The sequence below is a fragment of the Lagenorhynchus albirostris genome, chromosome 14 (assembly GCF_949774975.1).
Source record: "Lagenorhynchus albirostris chromosome 14, mLagAlb1.1, whole genome shotgun sequence".
Taxonomy (NCBI): Eukaryota; Metazoa; Chordata; class Mammalia; order Artiodactyla; family Delphinidae; genus Lagenorhynchus; species Lagenorhynchus albirostris.
Genome location: NC_083108.1, coordinates 76661590 through 76674088, shown reverse-complemented (window position 1 = coordinate 76674088; position 12499 = coordinate 76661590). Strand labels below are relative to the sequence as shown.

At 51.4% G+C, this 12499-nt stretch overlaps 1 protein-coding gene across 2 annotated transcripts in view; it reads left to right on the top strand.

The window, feature by feature from the left end:
- The window catches only part of NOS1 (nitric oxide synthase 1), a 181195-nt gene extending 171874 nt beyond the window's left edge, over positions 1-9321 (top strand). For both annotated transcript variants that reach the window (XM_060170350.1, XM_060170349.1), the window contains 7 exons: positions 175-385; positions 1263-1350; positions 2767-2888; positions 4192-4340; positions 5767-5961; positions 7735-7853; positions 8829-9321. In XM_060170350.1, coding sequence (XP_060026333.1) covers positions 175-385; positions 1263-1350; positions 2767-2888; positions 4192-4340; positions 5767-5961; positions 7735-7853; positions 8829-8844 — 900 coding nt within the window. In that variant the 3' untranslated portion in view covers positions 8845-9321. The remainder of the gene's footprint in view (positions 1-174; positions 386-1262; positions 1351-2766; positions 2889-4191; positions 4341-5766; positions 5962-7734; positions 7854-8828) is intronic.
- The last annotated feature ends 3178 nt before the right edge of the window (positions 9322-12499 follow it).

Here is a 12499-nt window from a genome sequence, read left to right as displayed (position 1 = left end):
CAGATTTATAAGGTCCTTGCAAAAATGAAAACCTGGCCCAGAGAAATTCCTAGGCACGAGTTAACTGTTATTATTTCTTAATTTGCCTTCTTCCCTGGACCTCCTCAAGCGTTCCTTGGAAGTTTGCTCCAGGGTCTGGCTGCGAGTTCTTTTCTGCCCCTCTCCTTGGTGCAGGGTTTGCAGGAGTACGAGGAATGGAAATGGGGCAGGAACCCGAACATCGTGGAGGTGCTGGAGGAGTTCCCATCCATCCAGATGCCCGCCACCCTGCTCCTGACCCAGCTGTCGCTGCTGCAACCTCGCTACTATTCCATCAGCTCCTCCCCGGACATGTACCCCGACGAGGTGCACCTCACCGTGGCCGTTGTCTCCTACCGCACCCGAGGTGGGCAGAGGTGCTGGGAGAGCCCCCGGGTCTGCGTTTCCCCCCCTCCAGGGGCCTCTGCACACCTGCCTAAGCTTCTGCCACGTCCCAAATCCTGGGGAGGTGACCCACCCCCCAAGACCAGGAAACTTGGAAAAGAAGTAGAGCAGCAAACCGTCCCCTTAGGCAGAGCCAGCTCTGTGCAGAATTAGGGAGGAAATGAGATGTGCATTTGGAGACCTCTCCAAAAGCCTGAGACCTCCTTCTACTCCCTTCCTCCCCTCATACCCCCAACGCAGCAGCTAGAACAAGCCACCACCACCCCTTCCCTCCGAGGGGGGAGCCCTCTGCTGCCTGATGTCCAGCTGGCTATAGGTCAGCCGGATAACCTGACCTCTGCACCCGTGTTTTCTTCCTTGGTTATAGCAATTAAAATGCACGGTGCCTGGGTATTCCCAGGCGGTCCAGTGGCTAGGACTTGGTGCTCTCACTGCTGGGGCCCGGGTTCAATACCTGATTGGGGAACTAAGATCCTGCAAGCTGTGCAGTGTGGCCAAAAAAACACACAAACAAAGAAACAAACAAAAAACGCATGGTGCCTGAAAGAGCTCTGAGACCGCGGTCCTGACAGGCCACCGAGAGCACATCGATCAAGGCCCTTTCAGTGGGCACGATTGGAATACCAGCCACCCCTAACCACCAGTTTCACAGCCATGAGCCCACCCCAGCTTTACCATTTCCTCTTCCCCGTCAGAGGAAGGGATCTACACGGGGAACTCCAAGGCAGAAACTTGGTGTGGGGGCTGTGAGCCTTCTGCACTGGAGGATGGGGGGAAGCCGGGGACGGGGGAGCATGAGGGACAGTAAATGAGCCAGATCACCTCGGTTATCCTGTTAGATGGAGAAGGACCAATTCACCACGGCGTGTGCTCCTCCTGGCTCAACCGGATCCAGGCTGACGAAGTGGTACCCTGTTTCGTGAGAGGGTGAGTGGCGCATGAAAAGAAGCAGCATCCCAGATCTGCATCCTCATGTCCTGAGATGGGGCGGGTGGAGCAGCCTGAAGGGTTCTAGAGAGATGGCTGAGTCCGATGGGATTGAGATCAACGCTCAGCATCGCTCCAAGCTGTTAAGGAAACAGGATCGTGGGGGCAGAGCAACATAGCAGAAGCTAAGCAAGTCCTCTAGTCAAGTTCAGGTCAGTGCATCAGATATTTATCAAGTGCATGTCCTGTGCTAGATGGGGCTACAGTAGACGACCAGGCAAAATGCAGTGTCAGCCTTCATGGAATTTGCAGACTAGTGAAACTTCTATCCACAGTCTGCTGGCCACCCCATGTGTTCCCAGTTTCTTAGAGACCGGGAAGATTTAATTCCCTTCCCTGTCAACCATCTTCCCCTTCCAAACTCAGTTTTAAAGGATATTTCTGCCCATAGCTAACAATACCGTATTGTGCTCTTTAAAGCGTGTTAAGAGGATAGGTTTCACGTTAAACACATTTTTAATCGGAGATGTATTACGGCCAGAGGTGTTAGTTTGTGTAAAAATCCCCTGGTCAATATGTGTTAAGTGTTCCTACCTCAATCAGTCAATCAAATAAAATAATATAGCTTTAAAAACATAAAAATAAAAAAATAAGGGATATGTCTGAGCTTAGGCCCACTGTAGTTACCTTCTTTATCAACTGATAACTTCCCTACCTCAACGGTGGGCTCGGCCAGCCATTTTTCTCAGCTGTTAAGGGTAGAATGGTCATGATATGGTCCACGTACCATCAGCATCAGAATCCCGTGGGGTGCTTCAAAAATGCCGAGTCCTGAGCCTAGACTTACCGCATTGCCCAGGAATCTACACCCTCTTTGAACGTCCCCACATGATTCTTTTGTACATTGAAGTTTGCAACTCCCTGATTTGGGAAGATCTCATGGACGGTTAATTCAGTGGTTCTCAACCTGGGGTGATTTTGCCCCCCAGGGGCCCTTGGCAATGTCTGGGGAGATTTTTGGTTGTCACAGCTGGAGGGTGCTCCTGGCATCTAATAGATAGAGGCCTGGGTACTACTCAGCATCCTGCAATGCACAGGACAGCCCTCATCACCGAGAGGTATGCTGCCCCCACTGTCAGGAGTGCTGAGGCAGGGAAACTCTGGGTTAAATCAACCCCACACCCTTTGTGGCTTAGCTCAGCAATGGGGATAGTTGGGAAATGGAGTGATAGCCAGACCCTGAGGACCCAGATTAATGGGACCTCCCACCCTGATAAGGGCCGCCTGACCCCAGCTGAAGAGCTTTAAGCCCCGTTGTAGTTCTACCCAAGACGGCCATCTGGTTTACCTAAGACCCAATAGTTCTTGATCAGATTTGAACTCAGCAAGGCTTCTGACTCTCTCTTCCTTGTCCAGAGCGCCCAGCTTCCACCTGCCCCGAAATCCCCAAGTGCCCTGTATCCTGGTCGGCCCGGGCACAGGCATTGCCCCTTTCCGAAGCTTCTGGCAGCAACGGCAATTCGATATCCAGCACAAAGGTGAGTCATGGTCTAGCAGGCACACGGTTTCTACCCCCTGGACCTGGGGAGGCCCACCTGTGTCCCAGCATCCCGGAGGCATGGTGATGTTTTCTCTGCTTTGTGTCACTACCCGGGGACGGAGGGGGAGCATAGTAGTGACCAGACCCATGGGTGAAGTTTACAGTGTAATTCAAAGGACGTGTCCAAACAAATCGTCCACACAGCTTGTTCCAAGGCCCGAATTCCATCCCCAGAAGACATTTCTTGGACTGTTAAGATAAGACCCCCATCTTAAAATGTAAGCAGCCCTAGAAGGGGTAAGCGTTAAGCCTTATCCAATGGCTGTGTGTTCACGGGATGGTTCCAAAGACTGTCATTCAGGAGCAGGGTTTGCTGTGTGAGAAACATAACAGATCAGCTTTGGGAGGAGAGAGAGAAAGAAACCCACATTTCTGACATGCATTTAACAGGGATTTACTGAGCATCTCATGAATGCCAAACACTATTGTAGGCACTAGAGGCGCAGCAATGAACAAGACAGAGAAACAATTTTAAAAAAAACTTGCTCCGGTGGAACTGTCATTCTAGTGGAATAGCTAACATTTACAAAGTACAGTTGACCCTTGAACGACATGGGTTTGAACTGCATGGTCCACTTATACGCAAGCTTTTTTCATTAAATACATATGTATAGTACTACACCATCCGAGGCTGGTTGAGAATCCGCAGATGTGGAACCTTGGATACAGAGGACTCGCGGATACAGGGGGCCAACTATAGAGGACTCGAGCATCAGTGGATTTTGGTATCCAGGGCGGGTCCTGGAACTGATGCCCTAGGATACCGAGGGACAACTGTACTCACTGTGTACCAGGCACAGGTCTAATGTTTTCCATTTTCTTCTTACAATAACCCTATGAGGTTAGACGCTATTATTATTTCCATTTTGTACTTGGGGACACGGAGACATAGAAGTTATGTAAGTTCCTCAGCTTCACACAGAAGCTGGAATCTGAATCCAGGCAGTCTAGTTTCAGAGCTTGGGGGTTTAGCAGTACCCAGTGGTGGGGGCTTTCCCAGAGGAAAGACTGAGACCCAGAGAAGAGAGGTCTGCTGAAGTCTGAACACACTTCACCTACTCCCCTCAGCGTGTGCGCATGTGCGTGTGTGTGTGTGCGAGTACCTATACCGCCTGCCCCAGGGTCCGTGCACCTCTACCCCTGTAGCACGTGCTAAGGTTCTGAGCACCCCTGGCACCACCAGCCACCCCCGAAATCAGGCATCAGAGCTGTCGGTGACAGGAGGTCTTCCCGGTCCCCAGGAATGAGTCCCTGCCCCATGGTCCTGGTCTTCGGGTGCCGGCAGTCCAAGATAGACCACATCTACAGGGAGGAGACCCTACAGGCCAAGAGCAAGGGGGTCTTCAGAGAACTGTACACAGCCTACTCCCGGGAGCCAGACAAACCAAAGGTAACCCCCAGCCTGTTCATGGCCCCCCCACCCCAGCCCAGCACACACACGCGCTCGTCCACCCATGCAAATCCCGTTCCCAGAAACCCCTCACCCTTTCTGCATTCCCCTCCGTGACATTGCTCTGAACTTCAGGAAGCCTGGAGCCTAAACATTTGACTTAAAATATTGAACAGCCCACGTTCTATGATGCCACTTCCATGAAATAGCCACAACAGCCAACTCCATAGAGACAGAAGAGCTGATGCGTGGTTGCCAGGGGCTGTGGGAAGGGGGGATGCGGAGGGTACGGGGTTCCTTCTGGGGGTGATGAAAAGGTGCTGGAACCAGGTAGAGGGGATGGTTGCACAGCACCGTGAATGTGCTTGGTGCCCCTGCGCCGTCTTATACACTTGAAAACACGCATCTGTTTTATGTTATGTGTGTTTTATCACAACAGAAAGGATTTTAAAAATTAAACAGGGAATTCCCTGGCGGTTCAGTGGTTAGGACTCCGCACTCCCATTGCCGAGGGCCCAGGTTCAATCCCTGGTCGGGGAACTAAGATCCCACAAGGCATGTAGAGCAGCCAAAAAAAAAAAAAAAATTAAACAGCCCATGAGAGGCACTCCAAGTCAGAATGGGCACAGGCCGCAGGACTGGAGCATGCCCCTGCTGGATCTTGGGGTTCTCAACTGGACCCCCAGGGGTGTCCCAGGAAAGGAGCCAGGATAGCAGGGAGGGGGGCACTCAGAGGGTCTGGGCAGCAGCTACGTGACCTCTGGCATGGAAGTTCATCAGTGTTTCGGTAGCAGGTACAGCTGTTGAACGTACCAGCTGAATGTCGGGCTCGCCTGGGGGGAAGCTTCCTGGACAAACCAAATTCCCTGGAGGCTGCATTGTACACTCCTTGTGTCCACCTGACATTCTCTTAGCCCCCCTGTTATTCCAGCAATTCCTGCAGCAGCTGGCTTGGCCCAGGTGTAACCTGACAGCCCCTTCCTGACCCCCATTTCTTGCTGTCTGTCCTGGGGCTTCTCTGGCACCCCGGCATAGGACGCCTGCAGTACCAGCCCCGCACCTAGAAGTGTACGGGAGTTAACACCCCCTGGGTGACCACAGGCCATCGAAGAGAGGAGCGGGGAGACGATGCCCCCCTCTACACCCCTCCAGGGGATGGCTCTGGGGGGCGTGCTGCATGATTCCAAAGAGGGTTCTCAGCAGAGGTGAGCTCCAGAGTGGGGAGCAACTCGTCACACCCTCTGATCGGCTTTCCCTCCTCTCCTGCTTCACTCTTCCCAGTGCCCTGCGTCACTGCACAAAACATAGACCTGCACACGAGCCCCTGTGTCTGACTCGGCTCCTGGGGTAGTGGGGCCCGGGAGGGAGCTACACAGGATTGTCCTGCAGCCCAGCTCCTTCTCACTGGTCCCCCTTCTCCCTGCAGAAGTACGTGCAGGACATCCTACAGGAGCAGCTGGCAGAACCCGTGTACCGAGCCCTGAAGGAGCAAGGGGGCCACATTTACGTCTGCGGGGACGTCACCATGGCGGCCGATGTCCTCAAAGCCATGCAGCGCATCATGACCCAGCAGGGGAAGCTCTCGGTGGAGGACGCCGGCATGTTCATCAGCAGGCTGAGGGTGAGTGATGGGCCAGCTCCTGGGATTCCTCTTCTGGCATCCAGCTTCCTGTCTCCTCTTCCTCACCCTTCCTGTCTCAATGACTAGGGGACCCATGATGACATTCCTGCTCCCATTTTCCCATTTATGACTGGGGGTAGAGGATACAGGTGGTCCCAAACCATAGTTGAGAGAGAAGGAAGGATGGTGGGACATGCAGGTGTGTGTATTAAATATAGTAGGGAGCTATGATGTGTGAAAATAACAGGTGGGTGGACCACTGGGTAGCTAGATGGAAACCATCCTAACCCAACTTTTCCCGTCCCCAGAAACAAGCTGCAGCACTGCTCTGTGCAGTTGTGCAGGTTGGGCACTGCACAAAAAGGTTTGTCCAAGGTGGGCAAGTGGGGGATGAAAGCCACCCCATGCTTGGCTTCCCAAGCAGTGCACCTTGGGAGGAGGGTTGCCTTTTCCTAATTTGCACAAAGGCTAGTAGCAGCCCAGTAAGCAAAGTCCTAACTGTGGCCAACTGCCCCAAATAGAATAAACTGAGTCCCAGGCCTCCGCAGAGCTCCAGGGGTGATCCCATTCTTCTCCCTGCTTCCCTAAATGAACAGCAATCAAACATGTTTGCAGAAGAAGCCCTTGCTCTAATTCTGATAATAAACCCTACTAGGTTAAAAACAACAACAACAACTTTCTGGTAGAAACGCCAGAGCTCCAAGGAGAGCTGCAGAGCCCTCACCACTCTGTCTCTTTGGTATGAGTCTTGAGAGACGCTTTCATAGATTCTGCAAAACTCTACAGAATGAGGTTGAAAACCACCCCAACTTAAAATGAATCCACTCTACAGATGGGCAACTTTCTTCAAAACCTTTGGGACCAAGGATGCCAGAACTTAACTCTTCTGCATGCGTGTTCCCCAGCCACTGCCTCTCCTCAGCAGGGAGGTACCTTTTCCCCTTGTTTAATGCTCAGCGACACTGCCCTCTGGGATAGTCTTAATGCCCATCCCTCAGTCCTGCCTCAGGAGCTCCAATGGCTCCAGAAACTCCCAGATGCCACAAGTTCATCCTCACTCGTGCTGTTTCTTGAGTTGTCTTTTTTGTTTGTCTGTTTCTGGGAAAGGCTGAGCTAAGATGCTCGCCGTCAGAAGAACTCCTCTGTTCAGAGAAGTCTCCACTTTGCCAACCGTGGTATTCCCTGAGTGCTAAGCGGGCACTTTGTCTTTTCTCCCATCTCTGCTGGTCTCTACAGGCTGTGATGTTTACACTAAACCCAGCCATGCCCAGATCTGAACTTGCAGGAACAAGGAGGAGGGAGGAAAGGGGGAAATGGAGAAGTTTCCACTGGACCCCCTCAGCTCTTCTATCCTGAGAATCCACAAAGCAGCAGCATGGTTCTGGATGGGAACAAAAGGGTTCTTTGCCAACTGGGCTTAGAGGCCCTGTGCCCTAGAAGGCAGAGGGTCTTGCTGAAACAGAGTCTTGGAGACCAAAGGGGTCTCTGGGGGCCCTGCGTTACACCTCGTTTCTTTTTTCTTTCTTTCTTTTTCTGGCCGTGCCGCAGGGCTTGCAGGATCTCTTAGTCCCCCAACCAGGGATTGAACCCAGGGCTACGGCAGTTAAAGCACCGAGCCCTAACCACTGGACCACCAGGGAACTCCCTACACCTCGTTTCTTAAGGAACCGTCTTCTCTAGGAATATTCCATTCCAGGGTATCAACGTGTCTGCCCTTCTCCGTGCCCTTGGCTGGCATTTGAGGTCTGTTTCCTGGTTGTTTCTGTCCCCTAGGATGACAACCGGTACCATGAGGATATTTTCGGGGTCACCCTGCGCACATATGAAGTGACCAACCGCCTTAGATCTGAATCCATTGCCTTCATTGAGGAGAGCAAAAAGGGCACTGATGAGTAAGCTGTCTCCACCCCATGGGCGGGGTGGGCAGAGCCCTGACAAGCAGGGATGTCTGATTTCATTGACCATGGCTTTCCCACAGTGGGGTCCCCAGACCAGCAGCATAAGCACTTCCTGGGAACGTGTTAGAAATGCAGATTCCCAGGCTGCCCCAGCCCTGATGAATCTGAAGCTCTGGGGTCAGGGCACCGAATGGTTTGTGTTTTTATGACCCCTGGGGGGGATTCTGAGTTCCCCTCAAGTGTGGGGACCCCAGCTTTGGATGTTAACTTCCGCCGGGGTGCCCCCAGTTGAGTGATGGCTCTCACCACCGCAACATTTGTATTCCTAGTCACTGTTCCTAGCATTTACACCACCTCCCTCACCCACAGAGCGCCGCTAGCATTCTCACTGACACAAATTCCGATTGCTATTAATTTGACAATTCCACTTGTCCTCTAGAAATTGCTGGAAATGGTCTGAGGTACCACAAAACTGGGACTGAGTCTCACTATTTTAACCTTACATTAATGCCATGACATGTCACCCTTGATTGTGATCTCACTCCCCCCATTCTCTGCCACAGAGCACCTCGAAACCACCACCGTGTGCCCCTTAAATTAGGTGGGAATTCAGCTGCTTCGTTTTCAGTAGCCTAGGGCACACACACTCCATTCCTTAAGCATCCCCATTTTTTTTCCCCTTACGACAACACAGCGGTCTCAGAAACATACTTTGGTGTACAGCAGGCTGACATTATTGCCTCAAAGATCACATCTCGTCCTGGTTTGTTGTGTGGGTGAGCAAGCGTTCATTCATCTGTTCATTCATTCACTCAAGATGAGCCTGGTCCTGTCCAAGGCACTGGGGCTGACGAGGAAGTGAAAGAGACAAAGCCCAGAGCTCACGTGCTTTTCTCTGGGTCTGTGTAAGGAAACAGAGCAGCCTTTGCTCCTCTGGCACTAACTCCCTCCCCACTTCTCCTCCTACAGGGTCTTCAGCTCCTAACTGGACCCTCTTGCCCAGGTGGATGGCAGGGTGACCACACCACTGCACTCGGCCAGGATGGCTGCAGGTTTTGTAAGCACGGACACTGCTGAACCTTTCCTTGGGGCCCGCACATGGCCCCCGCTCTGCCTCTTGTCCTGTCTCACCTCTCAGTGGTTTCCTGGCCCTCTTGGGTTTTCTCCTTGAGTTTTCCTGCTGCAGTGCAATGCCTTCATAATCCGCGGTGGCTCTTACAAAACTGTATCCCTCTCTCTCTCTTTCTGACAAGGGCAAATCACCAGTGCATGAAACCACTGGAACATGGCTGTGGTTCGTGTTAGGGTGTTTTCTGGGGTTTGCCCTGGAGAGGCTGCAGGGACCAGACGGAGGAGTTTTTTGAGCTAGTCCCTCAGCCGTTCAAATGCCCCTTGTCCTTTTCTATGATGACGTTCTGGTTGTGTATGTGTGAGCGTGTGTTGGGCCTGGGTCTCCCTCCGTCCTCTTGCTCATGCAGGCATGTCGCCTGCAGACCCTCAGTGCCAAGAAATGTGCCCCAGCCCCTACTGGGGCCTCACACATCCATAATTAAGGGTCTGTGCTAGCACGCCTGAAACGCTTGGAAGCATCCTAACTGTCCTGGTTATATAGGGTCAGGGCACGGAGATGGGGTGTGATGATCAAGGGGGAAATCTCCAATGAAAGGGGAAATCACTGAATTAGATGCATTTAGATGCTGGCCCCAGTTAGTGGAGCCCTTACTGGGAAATTAACCCATCTGATGGATTGGGCAAACTGCTCCCCAACCCCACGCACCCCAGGATCCAATCAGGATCGCCTGATTTGGCACTCCCACCCATAAGACCAGAAGTAATGTTGTCCAAGGGAATGAGCTGGAAATAAGAATCTTCCCGTCTTTGCCACTGGCTAACTTTGGACAACATCACTTGTCCTTAGTTTCCACTAATTGTAATGTTATGAAGCCAAAAAGTATGAATGGATCAAACTTTAAAGTTGTGTAGATTGAAAACGGTATCAAGGAAGAATATCACTGTTATTTTTTTATTCCCCCAAATGGGGCTTACTGCTTCACCCCTGGGGATAAAGTAATGGAAGCCGCTGAAAGCAGATTAGGCTGGGGAGGGACTCCGTCATGAGGTATCTCACGGCTTCCTCTACAGGACCCCAGCCAGGGTGCGGAGTACCTGCCTTCGTGCATTTTGTCTTCTAAAAGGGATCCCCCCAATTTTTAACCTGATAAGATAATTCTGACAAATAAATTATCCTCAACTCAGATCAAAAACAGGCAGGAAAGTCTTTGGTAGGAATCAGGGCAGGTACAGTTTCTCCCAGGCAGACCTGAGAGAGTTCGTCTTCTCAGAGGCAATGGGGTGGAAGGGTCCCTTTCTACACTTAAGTGCTAAAAATCAATGGTGAGCAGCGCCCAGAGGGAGCAAAGAAGTTCCACTGACGCCCCCAGGAACCGCCTTCCCGGTGTTGAAAGGCAATCAGCCAGTTCTGATCTTCCGTCTTGTTTCGTTTTGTCTTGTCTGATGGAAAGACAGCTTTTTCTTTCTGTACAGCACACGGGCATTTCTTTCTTGATGCTCAGTTTGGAGGCCTGCCAAAGGGAGAGAGCCCTGGCTCTCTCTGGAAGGGCCTTAGATAGGGGGTGCCAAAGAGGTGTCCCCAGGAGGGGACAACCTTAGAGACTCTGAAAGACAAAGGGCAAACTCTATGTCGCCTCTTTCCACCCTTCCCGGCAGCCCCTGCTGGCATCGCATCCCTGGCACTCGGAGTTTGCCTTCATGCCAGTTATGATTTCCCCGCCTGCCTGCCTTTGATCCTGTTTCCTCCATGGAGTCAGGCTTCCATGGCACAGAGACCAAGCCCTTGGCATGCTTGGCCGACCCTCTCTGACCAGGAGGGTAGCCCATTCTAAACCCTTTCTTTCCTGCAAACATGATTCTGGCCAGTAGCTCTCCTCCCAGAGGCTTCCTTTCCAACCCTTTGAGCCTTTTGGAGATACCCTCCTCAGATGTCACTAGCTCCCCAGGGACTGAACCACTGTGTCCAACCTCCACCATAGAGGGATTAATCAGTGCTCCGCTTTCCAAATCAAGCTTTATGCATGAATGCTTTTGCATCGCCAAATAAATCCTTACGAGCACTTATTCCATGCCAGCCACCTTCTTCATATAGCCCTGCCCTTCTAGTAGCAGGCAGACAGAGAAAAATAGCATCTTCCTTTATCAGGGAGTCTAAAGAAATGATTATATCACCAGGATTCATCTTTCTTCCCGAGAATGACTATTTTGTGTTTTTTTAAGTAAACACCTTTCAACCCTCAACAGAAGCTGCTTCATAACTCCTGGCTGGAGGACAGGAGATTGGTCTGATGTGTTTCTCTCATTTGCCAGAATCTCTGATACCAAAAGCCTCGCTGCAATGAACCTATCAAGAGGCAGAGGGAGCGGAGCCCTGATTTCAGGTTCAGCTCTGATCCAGGGTGGCTAAATGCTGCCCTCTTGTGGTGGTTTGTAGTTCAGTCCCAGTAGCCTGCCAATTTTGGTGTAACAGTAGGTGAACAAAAATAGGGTTGCCTGGGCACTTGGGGGTCGCCTTAGTTGCAGGCCTCTTATTTCTCTTGCGCTCTCTTGAATTGGTCAGCAGTAGCTCCAACTCCGCTTAACAAAGGTGAGTTTGGCCAGGAGGGATGAGACATTCCCTGCCACAGGAAAGCTGGAACAGTCATGTTCTCCTATTGTCACTGTGAATTCTGTTCCTGTACCTTGTGTTGCAAAAGAAGCAGAAGTCGTTAAACTCCCTGAGAGGATACAGGTTTTCCCTTGGTTTCTATGGCGTGAGACAGCCAGGTATCTTTGCTTTGGGGGAATGCTTCAGACCCACCAAAATGGAGTTTTAGAAGCAGACCTGAGTCCAAACGCTTACTCTGCCCCTGTTTCTGTAGACAGCTGTGAGCTGGTGACCTAACCTTTCTGAGCCTACACATCTACCTGTATCACAAGGTGGATTAAATGAGATAATGCCCATAAAATGTCCAGTTACAGTTCCTGGCCCATTATAAACTATCAAATTTTGTTTCACTTAATCTATATCATTTCTTGCCTCTCCAGTATGCAGAAGGCACCGTGGAGTGTACAGAGCAAAACACGTTTCCTCTCTTATAGAAGGTTAGGATCTGGGATGCAGAGCTACAATTCTTAGAATCTACATGCAGGTCTGGGGTTTGAGCAATCGGTGGAATTCCACCAGCAGGTTTGGGGAAAGGAGATTGCCAGGATGTAGGAAGAGAGAGGGGAAAGACACAGACAGGGAGCATGCAGGGTAAATTGGGGCTGGCTTCAGACATGGCCCAGCTTTGGAAGGCTGCGGAAGGTAGGGGTACACTGCGGAGATAGGCAGCGAACAGACAGAATTTTGTCAAGGGATTTTGACTTTATTTGGTAGGCAACACAGAGTCCTTAGGAGTGCTTTTAAAAGGGGGAAATAAGGTGATTTGGGTTATGCTTGGAAAAGAATGTTCTGGCTACAGCACAGAGCCTGGATGGCTGACCTGTTGAACTATTGGTTGGTTATTGCAGAAACCCAAGGCTTGAATGAGGGAAAGGGCAGATGTAGGGATAAAGACATTCCGGGGGTTGAATTACCAGGACCT